The sequence below is a fragment of the Scyliorhinus canicula genome, chromosome 4, assembly GCF_902713615.1.
Source record: "Scyliorhinus canicula chromosome 4, sScyCan1.1, whole genome shotgun sequence".
NCBI lineage: Eukaryota > Metazoa > Chordata > Chondrichthyes > Carcharhiniformes > Scyliorhinidae > Scyliorhinus > Scyliorhinus canicula.
The window spans coordinates 139,243,441-139,263,395 of record NC_052149.1 but is presented as its reverse complement, the minus strand read 5'-3'; the positions used below and the strand labels follow the sequence as shown (position 1 = coordinate 139,263,395).

The 19,955-nt window shown below is 49.0% G+C and overlaps 1 protein-coding gene across 3 annotated transcripts in view; it reads left to right on the top strand.

The window, feature by feature from the left end:
* The window catches only part of LOC119965041 (serine/threonine-protein kinase 32A-like), a 416,342-nt gene that overhangs the window by 102,128 nt on the left and 294,259 nt on the right, over nt 1–19,955 (top strand). For all 3 annotated transcript variants that reach the window (XM_038795261.1, XM_038795260.1, XM_038795262.1), the window contains exon 2: nt 7,949–8,004. In XM_038795261.1, coding sequence (XP_038651189.1) covers nt 7,949–8,004 — 56 coding nt within the window. The remainder of the gene's footprint in view (nt 1–7,948; nt 8,005–19,955) is intronic.

The window sequence follows — 19,955 nt, the reverse complement described above, 5'->3', positions numbered from 1 at the left end:
TTTACACCATATTCAGTGGGAAATTCCACCCCAGGTGCTCAAAATCATAAAAGGATTAGTTAGAGTAGACATAGAGCAGCCATTTCCAATGGTGTGGTTGCGGGGGAGGGGGTTTGTGTATGGGTAGTCCAGAATAAGGGATACTGCATGAGGAAAAGGGGTAATGATTGGTTGGAAACCTGGCTCTGATTGGTTGAGACATTGCCATGGCGAATATCCACCATGCTTTTGTTTATTCAAGAAAAGTGCAATGTTTGGACATATTCCTTTTCCTTGCAGAGGACCGGTTTTGGCATGTGAAGAAATTTGGCTTTGAGCATGCACACGTGAGCTGCATTCAACTATAGATGCTGTGAGTCAACTTTCAAGAGTACGATTGACAGGTTTGGTATAGTTAGGGTATTGAGGAATATAGAGTTGAGATACAGGTCAGCCATGATCTGACTGAATGGTGGAACAGACTATAGGAACTGGTCGGTATACTCCTATGTTCCTCTGTAGGCTCCTGTATCATCTCAAGTTGAGGTGGGCTATTCTCAGGTAATGCTTCTCGTATTTTGCTTTTGACAGATTGATGGTGAATGTTGGCTGGATTTTGATGGCTCAGATGGGGAAACATGTTAATCGAGGCCAAAACTGTCTTCACGTCATGTCCATTTCTAGCGAGGGACACTGGAACACTAACCAAAGGCCAATTGAGACTTGCTGGATCAACTGACTTAGTTGCACAGCCAGGAATGTCCAGTGTTCAATCCTTGCATATCCTAAATTAGATAAATTCACTGAGATATCAGTCGGGCAGGGAAGGAAGGAAGGGGAAGGATCACGTTATTGTGGTCCATGCTGTTACCAACGACATGTGGAACAAGGAAAGAAGAACATAGAGTTTGAGGAGCTAGGCACTAAATTGAACAATAGAACCTCCAATTTTATTACCTGAGCCATGTACAAATTGGCAAACGTGCATAAAATTAGAGAGATGGATACGTGGCTCAAAGACTGGTGTGGGAGAAGTGGGTTTTGGTTGAAATTAAAATTGCTTATTGTCACGAGTAGGCTTCAATGAAGTTACTGTGAAAAGCCCCTAGTCGCCACATTCTGGTGCCTGTTCGGGGAGCGGGGTTTGTGGGGCACTGGCATCAGTTCTGAGGAAAGTGGAGGCTGTGCCGTTGGGATGGCCTCCACCTGAACCGTGCTGGGAGCAGTGTTCTTGTATTGGATTGGAGTGGATTGGGTTGGGTTGGATTTGTTTATTTTCACGCGGGACTTTCAAACGAGCGCGAGAGGGAGAGCCAGCCGGGACTTTCCAAAGAGCGCGAGAGGGAGAGCCAGCCGGGACTTTCAAAAGAGCGCGAGAGGGAGAGCCAGCCGGGACTTTCAAAAGAGCGCGAGAGGGAGAGCCAGCCGGGACTTTCAAAAGAGCGCGAGAGGGAGAGCCAGCCGGGACTTTAAAAACGAGCGCGACAGGGAGAGCCAGCCGGGACTTTCAAAAGAGCGCGAGAGGGAGAGCCAGCCGGGACTTTCAAAAGAGCGCGAGAGGGAGAGCCAGCCGGGACTTTCAAAAGAGCGCGAGAGGGAGAGCCAGCCGGGACTTTCAAAAGAGCGCGAGAGGGAAAGCCAGCCGGGACTTTCAAAAGAGCGCGAGAGGGAAAGCCAGCCGGGACTTTAAAAACGAGTGCGAGAGGGAGAGCCAGCCGGGACTTTCAAAAGAGGGCGAGAGGTGAGCCAGCGGAGACTTTAAAAAAGGGCGTGAGAGGGAGAGCCAGCCGGGACTTTCCAAAGAGCGCGAGAGGGAGAGCCAGCCGGGACTTTCCAAAGAGCGCGAGAGGGAGAGCCAGCCGGGACTTCAAAAAGGGCGCGAGAGGGAGAGCCAGCCGGGACTTTCAAACGAGCGCGAGAGGGAGAGCCAGCCGGGACTTTCAAACGAGCGCGAGAGGGAGAGCCAGCTGGTACCGATCCTGTTTTTCTTTTAATATATGGCGGGAACCGGAAGTACGACTTCTGGGAAGGTTTTTTTTCCCCCCTAGCCAATAAATTCTGGTGGAGAGGAAACCCGAGACACTACACGTATAGTGTCTCCCACCCGCCCTCCTCCTCTACCCTAATAATAAGACCCATTGGTGTGAGCAGGTAAGTGCTATATTATATTATTATTTTTTATTTATTTTATATTTGTTTACCAGAACTTGGTTGGAACTTAGAGGGATGGCAGGGAAGGCAGTGCAATGTTCCTCCTGCAGGATGTTTGAGGTGAGGGATGCCGTTAGTGTCCCTGCTGATTTTACCTGCAGGAAGTGCAGCCATCTCCAGCTCCTCCGAGACCGAGTTAGGGAACTAGAGCTGGAGTTGGATGAACTTTGGATCATTCGGGAGGCAGAGGGGGTCATAGATAGGAGCTTCAGGGAATTAGTTACACCAAAGACTGGAGATAGATGGGTAACTGTAAGAGGGACTGGGAAGAAGCAGTCAGTGCAGGGACCCCCTGCGGTCGTTCCCCTGAGTAACAAGTATACCGTTTTTGGATACTTGTGGGGGTGGGGGGGGGGGGGGACTTACCAGGGGTAAGCCATGGGGTACGGGCCTCTGGCACGAAGTCTGTCCCTGTTGCTCAGAAGGGAAGGGGGGAGAGGAGCAGAGCATTAGTAATTGCGGTCTGTTTGTGGTCTGTTGGTCAGAAAATCAAGGATCCAGTTGTAGAGTGGAGAGCCAAGTCCTAGGTTTTGGAGCTTTGATATGAGCTTGGCTGGGATTATGGTGTTGAAGGCGGAACTGTAGTCAATAAATAGGAGTCTGATGTAGGAGTCCTTGTTTTCAAGATGCTCTCGGGATGAGTGTAGGGCCAGGAAAATGGCGTCTGATGTGGACCGGTTGCGACGGTATGCGAATTGAAGTGGGTCAAGGCGTTCCGGGAGTATGGAGATGATGCGCTTCATGATCAGCCTCTCGAAGCACTTCATTACAACTGATGTCAGGGCCACCGGGCGGTAGTCATTGAGGCACGTTGCCTGGTTCTTCTTTGGTACCGGTATGATGGTGGTGTTCTTGAAGCAGGTGGGGACCTCGGAGTGGAGTAGGGATAGGTTAAAGATGTCTGTAAATATCTCTGCCAGCTGGTCTGCGCAGGCTCTGAGTGCACGACCAGGGATCCCGTCCGAGCCCGTCGCCTTCACTTTCAGGAAGGCCGATCTGACTTCGGAAGCTGTGATGGTGGGTATGGGTGAATTATCGGCTGCTGGGGCACTCGACAGCGGATTGTTGGTTACCTGCTCAAACCGAGCATAGAATGCAGTTGTAAACTGCGTAACAGGGAAGTAGAGAGGGCTTTCAACTAAATAGAGGGGAGGATGATTCTGGAGAGGGGATATGTAGGGTTACAAAGCAAAAGGATATAACAGCATTACAAGACAACTATTTAGGTATGATATCTAGAGTGTGACAGGAAGGGACAGAGTATACAAACATTAAAAACAGCAACAAATTTGGTCAAAAATGGAAAAAAAATGGCAACAAGACAAAATTAATGGTTGTTTACTTAAATGCACATAGTAATCGGCACAAAAATTAATTAACGCCACAAATTGAGGCTAATTTATATGATCTTATAGTCATTACAGAGACGTGGTTACAAGGAGATCAAACTGGGAATTAAATATTCAGTGGTGTGTTTCTTTTCTTAAGGACAGGCAAGATGGAAAGGGTGGTGGGGTAGCTTTGTTCGAGATGGAATAAGTACGATAGCAAGAAGACATAGAATCCATATGAGTGGAGGTAAGAAATAAGGGCAAGAAGACACTGGTGGGAGGAGTCTATAGGCCCCCTGACAGTAGCTATAATGTAGGTGGGCGAATATATCAGGAGATAATGAAGGCATGTAAAATAAAGCAGCACTTTAATCATGGGTGACTTTAATCTTCATGTCAATTGGAAAATCAAATTGGCAGAGGTGGCCATGAGTAAGAATTCATAGTGTTATCAGGGTAGTTTCCTGCAACAAAATGCTGTGGATCCAACCAGGGATCGAGCTATTTTGGACCTGACAATATGTAATGAGGCAGGTTTAATAAACCATCTCAGACTAAAAGATCCCCTAGGAAACCGTGACCATTTAGCTTTTAGAATTTAGCATTGAGTTTGAGAGTGAGAAACTTGGGTCAGAAACAACTGTGCTAAACTTAAATAAGGGTAAATTATAAAGGAATAAGGGCAGAGTTGGCTGGAGTGAACTGGGAAAGGAGTTTAGCAGAAAAAACAGTTGATCAGCAATGGCAGATGTTTATAGGAAGGGAGTAAATCAACCTTGTTAACGAAGGAAGTTAAGGATGTTATTAAACTGAAGGAATAAATTAACAGTTTGTCGAAAATAGTGGTAAACCAGAGGATTGGGCAAGTTTTGAAACCAACAAAAGATGACCAAAAAAACAAAGCGAGAGAATATAAGCTGAGCATTAACTAGCAGCAAGAGCTTCTTTTAAATATGTAAAACGAAGAGAGAGGCCAAAGTGAGCAGGGACCCCTGAGAGAATGAGACTGGGGAAATAATAACGGGAGGGCCAGGAAATGGCAGAAGAATTAACCAAATACCTTGTGTCAGTCTTCACGGTGGAAGACACCAATAACATTCCAAAAATACTAACTAATCAAGGGGCAAAAGTGGGGGAGGAAATAAATACAATAACTATCACTAGAGAAAAAGTACTAGGGAAACTAATGTGGCTAAAAGCTGATTAAGTCCACTGGATCTGGTGGGTTGCATCCCAGGATAGTAAAGGAAGCAGCTACAGAGATAGCAAATGCACTAGTAGTAATCGTCCAAAAATCCCTAAATTCTGGAAAAGTCCCAGAAGATTGGAAAACTGCCAATGTAGCACACATTCAAAAAGGGAGGGAGACAAAGACCGGTAACTCTTGGCAGTTGGCTTAACTTTTGTCATTGGGAAAATGCTCCATTAGAAAGGATGCAATATCAGAGCATTTGGAAATACATAATATAATGAAGCAGAGTCAGTATGGCTTCATGAAGGGGAAAACATGCCATACAAATTTATCAGAATTCTTTAAAGTGGTTGCAAGCAGGATAGATAAAGGGGAACAAGCAGATATAATATACTTGGATTTCCAAAAAGCATTTGATAGAGTACCGCACAAAAGACTGTTTAATAAGATAAGAGCCCACAATGTTGGGGGTGCTATATTAGCATAAATAGAGGATTGGCTAACTGATAGAAGACAGAGTTGGGATAAGAAGGGCATTTTCAGGATGGCAACCAGTAACTAGTGGAGTGCCACAGGGATCAGTGCTGGGCACACAATATTTGCAATATATATTAATGACTTGGATGAGGGAAGTGAATGTATTATTGGGATGTTTATGGATGATACAAAAATAGGCCGGTAGACAGGTGGTGAGGATGGCACCAAGAGTCTACGGAGGGATATCGATAGGTTAAGTGAGTGGGCAAAAACCTGGCAGATAGAATATTATGTAGGAAAATGTGAAATTAGCCCTACAGTAGGAAGAATAAAAGAGCTGAATATTATGTAAATGCAGAAAGACTGCAGAAAGTGCAGAGGGTGCTTGTACATCAATCACAAAAAAGCTAGCATGCAAATTCAGCAGCTAACAGGAAAGGCAAATGGAATGTTGGCCTTTATTACAAAGGGAATGGAGTACAAAAATAGGGATGTCTTTGCTAAAACGATACAAGGTACTTATTAGACCACACCTGGAATACTGGTCCCCTTATCAAAGGAAGGAAAGATATAATGGCATTGAAGGCAGTCCAGAGAAGGTTCACTGCTTTGATCCTGGGTATGGAAGTATTTTCTTATGAGGAGAGGTTGAGTAGGTTAGGTAGTTGAGAAGAATAAGAGGTGACCTTATTGTGACATATAGGATTCTCGGGAGGCTTGACAGGGTAGATGCTAAGAGGTTGTTTCACCTTATGGGCGAGTCTAGGACCAGAGGGCATAATCTCAGAGTAAGAAGTCACACATTTAAGACAGAGATAAGGAGGAATTTCTTCTCTCAGAAGGTAGTGAATTTGTGGAATTCTTTAGCACAGAGAGTTGTAGAGGCTGGACCATTAAATAAGTTCAAGGCTAAGATAGACAGATTTTTAATCAGTAAGAGAATCAAGGGTCATGGTGATATGGGTGAAAAGTGGAGATTAAGATGATCATATCAGACCAGTCAGGATCTTATTGAATGGCGGTGCAGACTTGATGGGCTGAATGACCTACTTCTGTTCCCAAGTCTTATGGTCTTGTGATCTTATGGTTGAAGTCTGAATACCAATGTTTCTAAGATCAGCTGAGGCTACACAAGAGTGTTTTGAGGATAGTTATCTTCTGATTTTCTTTCCTATGGGAATTTTCTTTACTCTTCCTTACCTCTACCATGCAGTGAATTCATTAATGAATCACTACCCCACTCTGAATAACCCTTCCAGCGAGGACAGAGATTTATGAACTATTGAAATGAGCAAAGGAATTGTATTCAGTATCCAACTCAAACTTCATTTTCTAGTGTCAGATGTCTGAGGTTCGAGCTGACTGTAAAATGTTTATTTTTTATATATATATATGCAATGCTAACATGGGGGTGACACTTATTTAATTGCACCTCTGTAAGTTGCAAATAGCTCTCAGAACACAATATAAGAATTGACTCACCTGATGAGGCCACCCGTTTTCGGCCAGTCCCGCCGGCGTAAATCAAACAAGGTCCTTGCCAGCAGGACCTGACTCTGCGGGCGGCCTGCGGAATCCTCGAGGGGCAGGGAGATCTGGCCCGGGGGGGGGGGGGGGGGGGGGGGGGGGGGGGGGCGCAACGGTGGGCTGGCCTGCGATCGGGGCCCATCGATCTGCGGATGGGCCTGCGCCATGGGGCACTCTTTCCATCCGCGCCGGCCGCTGTAACGGTCCGCCATGGCCGACGTGGAGAAGGAACTTCCTGTTCATGCACTGGACTAGGATCACGCCAGCACACGCTGGCGCTCCCGCGCATGCACCAACTCGCGCTGGCCGGCAAAGGCCCTTTCCGCACCGGTTGGCGCGGCGCAAACCCCGCCAGCGCCGGCCTAGCCTCTGAAGGTGCGGAGGATTCCGCACCTTCCAGGCGGCCCGACGCCGGAGTGGTTCACGCCACTCCTCGGCGCTGGTACGGCCCCGCTGGATAGCGGAGAATCCCGCCCCTTGATTTTCAAAAAGTAAATAATTTTCATTCTGGTTTTCAAACCCCACCATGGCCTCACCCTTGCCATTCCGGGTAAGCTCCTCCATCCCTGCAACCCTCTGAACTCTTTGCATTTCTGGCCTCCCCAGTTTCCACTTTTAACATGCCAACTTTAACTGCTCCAACATTGGCCGCGTTTTCAGTTCCCTGGCTCAAAAGCTCTAGAATTCCGAAATCTCTGCCTCGTCATCTCCCTCCTCACTTAAGACGCTCCTTAAAACCATCTCTTTGACAAAAATAATCTCTTTGACCAAACTATTGTTCATCTGTCCAAATATCTCTATGTGGCTATTTGATGATGCTCCTGTGAAGTGCTGTGTGACCTTTGACTACATTAAAGCTGCTATATCAATGCAAAGCTGTTGTTATTCTTCCCTATTCACCCAATAAAAACACCCCCTCAGATGGGTGGAAAGGAGCAAATTGGGCTGTTTGTTCAGAAGGGTTTTGGCTTCACGTGAGTTGTCAACAATGGTTGGAAGTTTCACCATCTTCAAGAGAAAGTGTCAAACACACTTCATTGTTTATAGGCGTGTGTGGCAATGAGCAATGCCACCAAAATACATTGTGGTGACATAATCCCACATTACTCTCTGGCAAGATCTTTCACAAAAATGGTGCCTGCAGATGACTTTAATCAACTGGTTAATAGGAGTATATATCTTTTTTTATTGTGACCTGCAGCATCTGACTCTGCTCTTCTTATTTCTGCAGTAAACTTTGACCATTTCCAGATCTTGAGAGCAATTGGCAAGGGCAGTTTTGGGAAGGTAAGTGAATGTCACTCGGTGGCAACATCACAAGTCTGTGCTAATGTCAATGGAATCCATGTTAATTCTTCTGTATTGCGGCAGTGTATTATTACACCATTAAATATGTATGTATTAGTGCAAGTATAACTAGTTAGCTACCTCAACCTCCCCCCCCCCCATGCCAGCAATTCATCAGTCATTGTGCCTCAGAAGTGTGTTTAGCATAGGTGCACCACAATCATGCAGAATTCCACCCTCATTTCTACCTACGGAATTACACATTCTACATGGATCCCGGTACTGTGGTTGAGTTATTTCTCCAGCCCAAGCTAATTGTACCGATAAGAATGAGTAACTTGGGGACTTCCAGTGGCATTCTGCAGCAGGAAGACATGCACAAGCTGGTTCCTGCGAGAGCACTGCACTTTTTGCCCTTTTTGTTTTTTTCAGGGGGTATTTTCCATTAAAAATCCACATAATCAACAGGATAAAGATTCTATATCAGGGGAATGCCAGAAAAATCTGGGGGGGGGGGGGGAGAAGGCAAATAGCAGAGGTGCGTCGATGGAGTCGGAGGCCTCTTCAAGCAGAGAAAATGGCGGAGGCAGACTCTGGGACCCCGACTACTCCACTAACAGCTGAGATGCTTTCGAGCACCTTGGCGAAAGAATTTGATAAGCATTGTCAGGTTGTGTAGAGGATTTCCCCAAATCGATGGAGGAGGCCTTGGCACCCATCCATGTGGTTCTATACAAGACCAACAAAACTGTAAAGGCCCATGGAGTCACGAGAAAGGACATGTGGCCTTTTTGAGCCGTAGTGATCGGATTGCCTCACTGGAAGTGGAGATGTCTCTGCTGCCTGATGTGAATAAATTGCTGAAGGCCAAGGTGAATGATTTAGAGAATTAGTCTAGGAGGCAAAATGTTCAAATTGTGGGACTCCCAGAGGAGATGAAAGGCCCAACGCCCACAGAATATTTTGCGGAAATGTTTGAGAAGATCGTGGGTGAGGGAGTGAATTCATGTCCCCTCCTGAGTTGGACCGAGACCACGGTACACTCCAACAGAAGCCTCGTCATGGAGAGCCATCTCGTGAGGCAATAGTGAAGTTTCATTACTTCAAAGGAAAAGAGCGGGTACTGAGATGGGCAAGGGAGCATTATGGCTAGAAATGTGAAGGTCACGCTATCGGTTTTTACCAAGACGTGGGATCGGAGCTGGCGAAAAAGAGGACTGCGTTCAACAATGCCAAGGCTGCCCTGTACAAAAGTGGAGTCTGGTTTGGTGTGGTGTACCCCAGCGCGGATAAGAGTGACTTTTGAGGGAAAGTACTATTTATTTGATGCACCAGGAGAGGCAAGCTCTTTTGTAGAGAAACAGGGTTTTTTTTGGGGTGTTGGAGATGGGCTTGTTAAATTGCTGAATTGTTGGGGTTCGCATTTTCCCCCTGACATTTTTTACGCCCCTCTGGCGCCCCCCGCGATTGCCCCCCCCCCCCCCCCCCCCCCCCCCCCCCCCCCCCCCGGCTCGGAATGATAGCTGCTCGCTGTTTTTCACGGCGAACGGCGATTCTCCGAGCCCGATGGGTCGAGCAGCTGGCCCTTCACGCCCATTTCAACACGGCAGCAACCACACCTGGTCGCTGCATTCGTGAAACGGGCGCCGGGTGCCCGTTTGGGGCATCTAGGGGCCTGATTGGGACGGGAGCACCGCGACTGTGCTCGGAAGGGAACAGGCCCGCAATCGGTGCCCACCGATCATCGGGCCAGCGTCCAAAACGGACGCACTATTTCCCCTCCGCCGCCCGGCAAGAGCAAGCCGCCATGTCGTGCCGGGCGGCTGAGGGGAAAGACGGCCACCGCGCATGCGCGGGTTCATGCCGTCTGTGCGATGAAGTCATCCGCGCATGCACGGGTTGGATGACCACAAATGCGCCAGACGCGCGTCATTCTCGGAGCGACAAGGTCGCTGCCGAGAAAGACGGAGGCCCGCTCCTAGCCCCCCGGGTGGGGGCGAATTAGGTGCGGGGAGCGGGCTCCGAGGCCGTAGTGAACCTCGGCCGCATTCATGACGTCCTTCACGAATTCAGCACCCTGCGGAGAATTCCGCCCCCAGAGTCCTGCTCTGGGGACCAGAGTTCAAATCCATCACGGGAGATGGTGAAATTTGAATTCAATAAAAATCTGGAATTAAAAGTTTAAAGGTGACTATGAAACCATTGTTGATTGTCGTAAAAACCCATCTGGTTCACTATTGTCCTTTAGGGAAGGAAATCTGTCATCCTTCCCTTGTCTGGCCTACATGTGACTCCAGACCCACAGCAATGTGGTTGACTTTTAAATGTCCTCAGTGATGGCCAACAAATGCTGACCTGGACAACGACACCCACATCCTATGAACGAATAAAAAAAAATCTTCACTCTAGTTAGGAGTTGCTGCTCTGCTAACTTAAGAGTTAGCTAACGGGAGTGGTGGTGAAGGGTTGACTGCAGGTCATTATAGTAGTTTTGTCCTTCAATAATGAGCTCATAGTTCCTGTTTTGTTTAAGTTCAGGTTTAGTAGAAGTAAAATTTGGTTGTTTATGTTCTCTCTGCTTTTATCACAATGCGTGTTTTGATGTGGCAGTATCCGAGGGTGAAGATGAGTGGGGTGGGGGGTAGTTTGCTGATGGTGACTATTTAGTCTTGCATGTGCCATCTTGGGTGGACCAGGTTGCTGTACCTTGTTTCTGTTGGGTAATCCCTCTTGGTGGAAATGGCTGACTCTGGTTTGTGGGGGCGGGAGGGGGGGCTAATTTGTCTGGTCACTTGGAATGGTAGGGGGTTGAATGGCCCAATGGTCGAGAATATTTGCTCACCGTAAGAGTTTAAATTCCGAAGTGGAGTTGTTGCAGGAGACTCATTTGTGGGTTAGGGACCAGACAAGGCCGTGGAAGGGGTGATAGGTCAGGTTTGTCATTCGGGCTTTAATGATAATGCCTGGGTGAGGCAATATTAATTAATAAAAGGCTTTCGTTTTCTGCCACTTGATCTTGGCAGACCCCAGTGACAGACATGTTATTGTCTGTGGCTCTCTGGTGGGCGCTCTGGTGGTTCTGGTTAATATCTATGATCCATACTGGGACAATGAAATTTATCAATGATTTGCTGGCCTATCTCCCTGATTTGGCTTCGCATCAGCTAATTTTGGGTGGGGACTTCAATTGTGTTTTGAACCCGACAATAGATCGGCCCAAGCCCAAATCTCTGATTGCATCAGGGGTGGACAGAGCTTTATTGTCTTTCATGGAACAGATGGGGGGAGGGGGTGAGGGCAGATTCTTGTTTTTTTTTTGCACCCAGTTGATAAAAAAAATTCTTTTTTCTCACATGTGCATCAGGTATACCTGCACATCAATTTTTCAGTGGTGGATAGGTCTCTCCTTTTTGTGAGAGCGGCGGGTTACTCGCCAATGGTGATTTCGGACCACACTTGTATCAAAGTAGGTTACAGCGAATAAACACCCCAGGAAACATTCTTCCCAACAATCAACTATACACTTTGTACAGATTTTCAAACACGGTCACTAACATCCCCCACTTTTTCTCGAATCCCCTGCTGAGCCCCCTTAACTCATATTTTATCTTCTCTAACCGCAAGAAGTCACACAGGTCACCCAACCATGCTGCTACCTCTGGTGGCGATGCCGACTGCCACTCCAGCAAAATTTGCCGTTGTGCAATCAGAGAGGCGAAGGCCATGACATCGGCCTTCCTCCTCTCCATGAACTCCGGCTTCTCTGAAACCCCAAATATCGCCACCATAGGGTTCGGGTCCACTCCCTCCTCCACTATCCTGGCTAAGACCGCAAACACTCCTGCCCAGAATCTTCCCAATTTTTCACAACCCCAAAACATGTGTGCGTGATTCGCCGGCCCCCGCCCACACCTCTCACACTCATCTGCTACCCCCTGAAAGAACCCACTCATTCTCGCCCGAGTCATATGCACCCTGTGCACCATCTTGAACTGTATCAGGCTCATCCTTGCACAAGAGGAGGTCCCGTTTACCCTTCGCTAGTGCCTCACTTCACTCCCCAATTGATCTCCATTCCCAACTCCGCTTCCCATTTCTCCTTGATCTTCAGCACCCGCTCGCCTCCCTGCACCCCCAGCCACCTATATATATTCCCAATTCTTCCCTCCCCTCCCACATCCAGAAGCAGCAGTCGCTCCAGCAGCGTGTATCCCGGCAATCTAGGGAACCACTTCCAGATCTTTTGTGCAAAGTCCCTAACCTGTAGATACCTGAACTCACTACCCCTCGGCAGCTCTACCCTCTCCCTTAGCTCCTCCAGACTGGCGAACCCTTCCTCCAAATACAAGTCCCTCACCTTGACCAGCCCCACTTCCCTCCACCTCCTGTACACACTATTCATCCCCCCGGCTCAAATCCCTGATTCTCGCACAGTGACATTAGCTCCGACATCCCTTCCACCCTAAAATCATTCTACCCCTTCTCCTTCTCACCACCGCCGCACCTTGTCCACATTCGCCGCCCAATAATAATGAAGCAAGTTTGGCAACGCCAACCTCCCCCTGCTGCCTCTGCCTTTGTAGCAGGGTCCTCCCCTCACCCTCGGCACCTTCCCTGCCCATACAAAGTCAGAGTTGATTGTGTCCACTTTCCGAAAAAAAGGCCTTTGGTACAAAAATCGGGAAAGCCTGAAAGATAAACAAGAACCTCGGCAGAATATTCATTTTCAGCACTTGAACCCTCCCCGCCAACGTTAGGTGCAGTGTATCAAACCTCTTAAGATCCTCCCTGGCCTCCTCCACCAGCTTTGTTATGTGCCACTTATGGAGTCCCGTCCATTCCCTCGCTACCTGAATCCCCAAGTACCTAAACCTATCCCTAACTACTGTACATGGCATCCCCCTTAAATTAGCCCCACTGTCCCAGCTCATTCACCGGGAATATCTTGCGTTTCCCTACATTCAGTTTGTATCCTGAGAATCCTGCAAACCTCCCCAATAGGCCCATATTCCTTCCCATACTCTCCAACGGATCCGAAACATACAGCAGGAGGTCATCGGGATAGAGCGACACTCAATGTTCCCTCTGTCCCCTCATTATCCCCTGCCACTCTGCCGACCCCCTGAGAGCCATCGCCAATGGTTCTATGTCCAGCGGTGACAGTGGGCATCCCTGCCTCGTACCCCTGTGTAAGTCAAAGCTTCGTGAGCTCATATCATTCATCCTCGCCCTCGCTCTTGGCACCACATACAGCAACCGCACCCATGCTACAAATCTCGGCCCAAACCTTCCCAAAACTTCGAACAAGTACTGTCACTCCACCCAATGAAATGCTTTCTCCGCGTCCATGGACTCTACCACCTCCGGTACCAGAGCTCTCGAAGGATTCATCACCATGTTCAACAGCCCTCTTATATTACTCGCGAGCTGCCTGCCCTTCACAAAGCCTGTTTGATCTTCTGCAACCACCCCGGGGACACAATCCTCCATCCTCCATGCCAACAACTTAGCCAATAATTTCACATCCTTGTTCAATAGTGATATGGGTCTATACAACCCACATTCCACTGGTCCTTCCCTTTTTTTGGGATTAGTGTGATTACTGCCTGCTTCATTGTCTCCGGCAACTCCCCCTTCGCCAGTGCTTCATTAAACGCCCCCAACAGATGTGGTGCTAGGTCTACTGCAAATTCCTTATAAAATTCTGCCGGGTACCCATCTGGCCCAGGGGCCTTCCCCGACTTCATACCCCTGATACTATCCAGCACCTCCCTCAGCCCCAGGGGCTCCTCCAGTGCCTGCCTCTTTGCTTCCTCCACCTGTGGAAATTTCAGCTCGTCCAGAAACCACCCCATGTCCCCCTCCTCTCCTCCTGGGTCTGCCTCATGAAGTCCCTGGTAATACTCTCTAAATGTCTCATTTATCTTCCCTGGCTCTGACACAACATCCCCAGCCCCAGTCCGGATCTTCAATATTTCCCTGGACGCAGACTGCCTCCGCAGCTGGTGCACCAGCATGTGGCTCGCCTTCTCCCCATACTCGTATTGCTCCCCTCTTGCCCTACGCAGTTGCCCTACCGCCCTCGCCATTGTCATCCTGTCAAATTTCCCCAGCAACTTTTTCCTCCATGCCAAGCCCTCCACGGTGGGCACCCTTGAATATTCCCTGTCAACCTCCACTACCTCGCCCACTAGACGGTCATGTTCCGCCCTCCTTTCCTAATTCGCATGAACCGTAAATGAGATAATCTCTCACCGGACCGCTGCCTTCAGTGCTTCCCAAAAAATGCCCACCGACACCTCTCCATTCTGATTCAACTCCAAATAATCCCTAATCGCCAACCGCACCTTATCACAAAAACCTCCACCGCCTACAACCCCGAGTCAAATCTCCACCCCAGCCTCTGCTCTCTTCCCGTACTGAACTGAATATCCAGCCAGTGGGGTGCATGGTCCAAGATAACTATCCCTGCATACTCTGCCCCCTCCACCCCAACCAAAATCTCCCAACTCACTACAAAGTAATCAATCCTCAAATACACGTTATATACGTGTGAAAAGAAGGAATACTCCTTTTCCCCATGGTTCTGAAAGCGCCATGGATCCACCAAACCCATCCTCTCCATAAACCCCCCCCCCCCAGCTCCCTTGCCATTCGTACCCTACCCATCGATCTGGGGCTCGACCTATCCACCCTCGGCTCCAGGACACAGTTAAAATATCCTCCCATGATCAACTGGTATGTGGCCAAATCCGGGATTGCTGCCAGCAACCGCCTCATAAAACCCACATCATCCCAATTTGGAGCATACACATTTACCAACACTACCGGTGCCCCTTCCAATACCCCACTCACAATCACATATCTCCCACCTGGATCCCTCACCTCCTTCACAGTCACAAATCCCATTTTTTTTGCTCATTACAAAAAACCTGGCCAACCCACTCCTTCCTTAATCTAATCTGGTCCTTCACACGAAGGTGTGACTCCTGCAAAAAGACACCCCCCCGCTTTCAAGCTCCTGAGGTGCGCAAACACCCACGATCTTTTAACCGGCCCATTCAGTTCCCGGACGTTCCACATTACCAACCTTACTGGAGGCTTGCGCCTCCAATCCCCTTGCTCCCGAACATTATATAGTGCAATCACCCCGGTTCCCAAGCACTGTCCACTCCGTTATCTCCCAGTTTATGTTCCTAATAAAGTCTTTGGCCGCTTCTGGAGTCTCGAAATAATACTCCTGGCCTCCGAACGTCACCCATAATTTTGCCGGGTAGAGCACCCCAAACCTGATCTGTCGCCGGTACAGCACCGCCTTAGCCTTGTTGAAACCTTCCCGCCGTTTTGCCAATTCGGCTCCGATGCCCTGATAAACCCGGACATTATTTCCCTCCAAGTCGTAGCTATGCTTCTCCCTGGCCCACCCGTAGAATTTTCCCTTTCTCCACAAATTTATGGAGCCTCACGATCACCGCCCGCGGCGGCTCCCCAGCTCTAGGCTTCTGCCTCAGAGACCTATGCACTCGGTCCACTTCAGGTGCCTTATCTAGCACCCCTTCTGCCACCAGCCCCGCCAGCATCCTCGAGACGTACCTCGTGGCACTCATACCTTCCATTCCTTCAGGCAGGCCCACGATTTGCAGGTTCTGTCTTCTCGAGGTATTTTCCTGCTCCTCAACCTTTGCCCTCAGCGTCTTATAAAGATCTTCTGGGAGCCCCACCTCCGCCTCCAGAGCCACCACACGATCGCTGTGGTCCGAGATCACTTCTTCAATCTCCCAAATCTGTGACCTCTGCACCTCCAAACACCTCTCCATCCGCTCCAAAGTACTCTTCAGGAGTGTCACAGCTTCTGCAATGGCCTTTGCATGATCCTCACGCATTTCTTTCCTCTGTTTATGGAATTCTTCCTTGATAACTGTCATCAGTTCCTGTATCTGGGGCTTTCCAGCTTGCCTCTCCCCCGCCTGCATGCTGGAAGAGACTATCTGTGAAGCACAAGACTGTTTCAACTTTCCAGCCAAACCTCTCACTGTTTTCTGCTGGGTCTGGCGATGAGGACACATACCATTCCAGGGGTAAACAACTCCTCTTAACATTCACCTACGCCTTTTCATCAAAATTCCACCCGGATCTGTGTGAAAAGAACCCCTTATCTGTGACTTTTTAAAAATAAATTTAGAGTACCCAATTAATTTTTTCCAATTAAGCGCCAATTTAACGTGTTCAATCCACCTACTCTGCACATCTTTGGGTTGTGGGGAAAACCCACGCAAACACAGGGAGAATGTGCAAACTCTACACGGACAGTGACCCGGAGCCGGGATCGAACCTGGGACCTCGGCGCCGTGAGACCGCAGTGCTAACCACTGAGCCACCGTGCTGCCCTTATCTGTGACTTTAAGCAGGAACAGCCCTGTATGTGACCACTCACTCCTTGGTCACAACCGGAATTCGTACCACACTTTGTTGATTTGGCACTAGAGTCTGGTCTGTCTGAGCATCTGCTACGGAGATTGGATATGGCATTATTAGCGGATAAGGAATTCTGTGAATGTATGTGTTGAGTTCACTGAAGCGGCCACAAAGGAAGTGTAAGAACAAAAGATTTATTTACAGTAGAACGAAGACTCTATCTTCAATGGTCCCAGAAGGGACTACCTGTGCCCAGCCCACACTTGGGCTGGGGTTTTTATATTCTGGTTTGCTCTCCCGCTGATAAGAGGTCTCTGCCCGTCAGCGGGGAAGCTCGTACTCCACGAGATTCATGGGGAGCCTAAAGGACTCAGCACTTTGGGTCTCATGTAGGTTACAACACCTCTTTCCCCACCCCGCAAAGTCTGAAAATGTGTTTGCCAAAGAAGGCATAGAGGACCAGCCCTGCACCGCTTTTCCTGTGGCTGTGCCTCGGGTGTCGTAGGGTCAGGGCCAGGTGGCGTTTAGCGGTGACTGATGTTTCCTCATCGATCATCGCGGCGGTACCACCTTCGGCGGCTGGTCGTCAAGAAATCGTCACTGGCAACATTTGGCGGTGGCACCTCCATCTTGGAATCCGAATCCTCAGCACCTGGCATCTTGGCGTAGAAGCCCATGTGATACGGCGCCTGTGGAGATGGGGCCATCAGGGTGTCCAGGGGCTGGTCCACGTCCTCCAAAAGGGCAACGAACAATACGGAGCTCCTCCTGCGGAGATGATCAAGGTGCCTATTTGACTTCAGGTCCCACACACAAACCTTGTATGACACTTGGCAGTCTGCTAAACAATAGTGCCCGGCCGAAATAATACTCCTGGCCTCCGAGCGTCACCCATAATTTCGCCGGGTAGAGCACCCCAAACCTGATCTGCCGCCGGTACAGCACCGCCTTGGCCTTGTTGAAACCTGCCCGCCGTTTTGCCAATTCGGCTCCGATGCACACAACTGTGACTTGGCACTGCCCCCAAAATTGCGCACATGGACTGTATCGGCAGGCGCGAACTGCCTAGGTGGGGCACATCCCAGCTGCTCTCATCCATGGCGAATCTTCCCACCAATATTGGGTAATGCTAGGCTGAGGCAAGTCCGAAGCCGGTGACCCATAATAAATTAACCACCGCCACACCGGTGCTGGCATGTGATTTGCTGTGGCAGCAGAAAAGGAAGCATGCCAAATGCTTGTCGAGGGACCCTGTGGTCTGCTTGTTCATTCCATGCTTGAACATCTGGACCACCGCCTGGCCTAATCATTGGACCCGGGGTGATATGATGACATGCATATGATTGGATCTCATGAAATTTCTGAACACCACACTAATTAACACCATTCCGTTGTCAGAAACCAGTACCACCAAAATGGCGTGAATACTAAACAAGAGCCTGAGCTTCTCAATCATCGCCCTCAAGGTTGTCGATGACATCCCGTGGACGTCCAGCCACTTTGAGTGGCTGTCGATGAGGAGGAGGGACATGGACCTCTGAAAAGGGCTAGCAAAATTGGCAGGGCGGAATAAACACTGTTGTCCCGGCCACTCCCAGGGATGAAGCAATACTGCAGGTGGGAGCTTCTGCTGCTCCTGACGCACTCCACATTGGTGGGCGAGCCACTCAATTTCTATGTCCAGATCTGGCCACCACATAATTGCAGGTGCGCATCTTCATTTTAGACACGTTGGGGTGCCCATTATGGAAATCCGCCAAGATGGGGCCTTATCCTTTGTGTGGAACGTCCCGCAAAGGAGTATCCTGTCCTCCACCCTGAACCCAGCGATCTTTGTGATAAAAGCCTTCAGTTCGCTGAAAACGGCGGGGCTGGGCCACCTAAAAAACAATGTGATGAACCTTGGATAAAGGGGGTCAGTCTGAGTCCATGCAAGTATCCTGGCTGCCATGACCGGCAATGTATCCATAAAATGCTTTGTGGCGACAACCTTGTCGGACCTGGGAAGCGGGATCATTGGCAGCGTCCTTGGCAGCAAGCATCCCCGTGCACGATCAGCATTCCTGGGCAGTTTTCTAGCATGTATTCATACATCACCAGTAAGAGGGCCGACACGATGGAAGGGATGGGCCTGACCTCCTTGAGATATAGGCCAATTGTGTGTTGAACTAGCCATGCATGTACCAGCCATTCAGCAGCATGATCGCACTGGGCTGCACGCTCCTATCATGTTGATCAATAGGCAGCATGATCCTGACCTGCTGTCTGCCTCAATGACACTGGATGTGGGCATATCATGCATTGCAATTCCTGTTCCTAATGTCAACCTGAACCAATTTTCCCCTCAAGTCTTTGTCCCCCCTCCGTAGTGGTGACTATTTATGCTGCAGGAATATAGGATTTAGGAGCAGGAGTAGACCATATATCCCATCGAACCTGCACCACCAGTCAATACTATCATGGCTGATCTTGGGCTTCAACCCCACCTTCCCACCCACTCCCCACATCCTTTGATTCCCTGAGAAACTAAAACTGTCTATCCCAAAGCCGTAAATATAGTCAACGATGTCGCATCCGCAACCTTCAGGTAGAGAATTCCAAAGATTTACAAATCTTTGAACAAAGAAATTTCTCTTCATCTTGGTCTTAAATGATCATCTCCTTATTCTGAGATTGTGCCCTCTCCTGCTAAAATTCCCAATCAGCGGAAACAACATCTGTATTTACCCTGTCGAGACCCTTAAGGTTCTTGAATATTCCAATGAGATCACCTCATTCTTCTACACTCCAGAGAATACAGATCCAATTTACTTTGCCTATCATCATTGGACACCCCACTCATCTCTGGGACCAATCTAGTGAAGCTTCACTTTACCACCTTCAATGCAAGTATATCCTACCTTCACAATGGAGACCAGAGCTGCACACAGTATTCCAGATTTGGTCTCACTGAAGCCCTGTACATTAGGAGCAAGACTTCCTTACTCCTGTACTCTAATCTCCGAGCAATAAAGGCCAACATGCCTTCCTAATTACTCCCTGTACCTGTGTGCTAACTTTGAGTTTCTCGTCCGACCATATAACTGTCTGAGCATAGAACATGCAGTGCAGAAGGAGGCCATTCGGCCCATCGAGTCTGCACCGACCCACTTGAGCCCTCACTTCCACCCTATCTCCGTAACCCAATAACCCCACCTAACATGCACATCTTTGGACTGTGGGAGGAAACCGGAGCACCCGGAGGAAACCCACGCGCACACGGGGAGGATGTGCAGACTCCGCACAGACAGTGACCCAGCGGGTAATCGAACCTGGGACCCTGGCACTGTGAAGCCACAGTGCTAGCCACTTGTGCTACAGTGCTGCCCCCATCAACATTAGGGCAGCACAGTGGTTAACACTGCTGTCTAACAGTGCCAGGTTCAATTCCGACCTTGGGTGACTGTGCGGAGTTTTCACTCTCACTCCATGTTGGCGTGGGTTTCCTCCGGGTGCTCTGATTTCCTCCCACAGTCCAAAAATGTGCAGATTAGGTG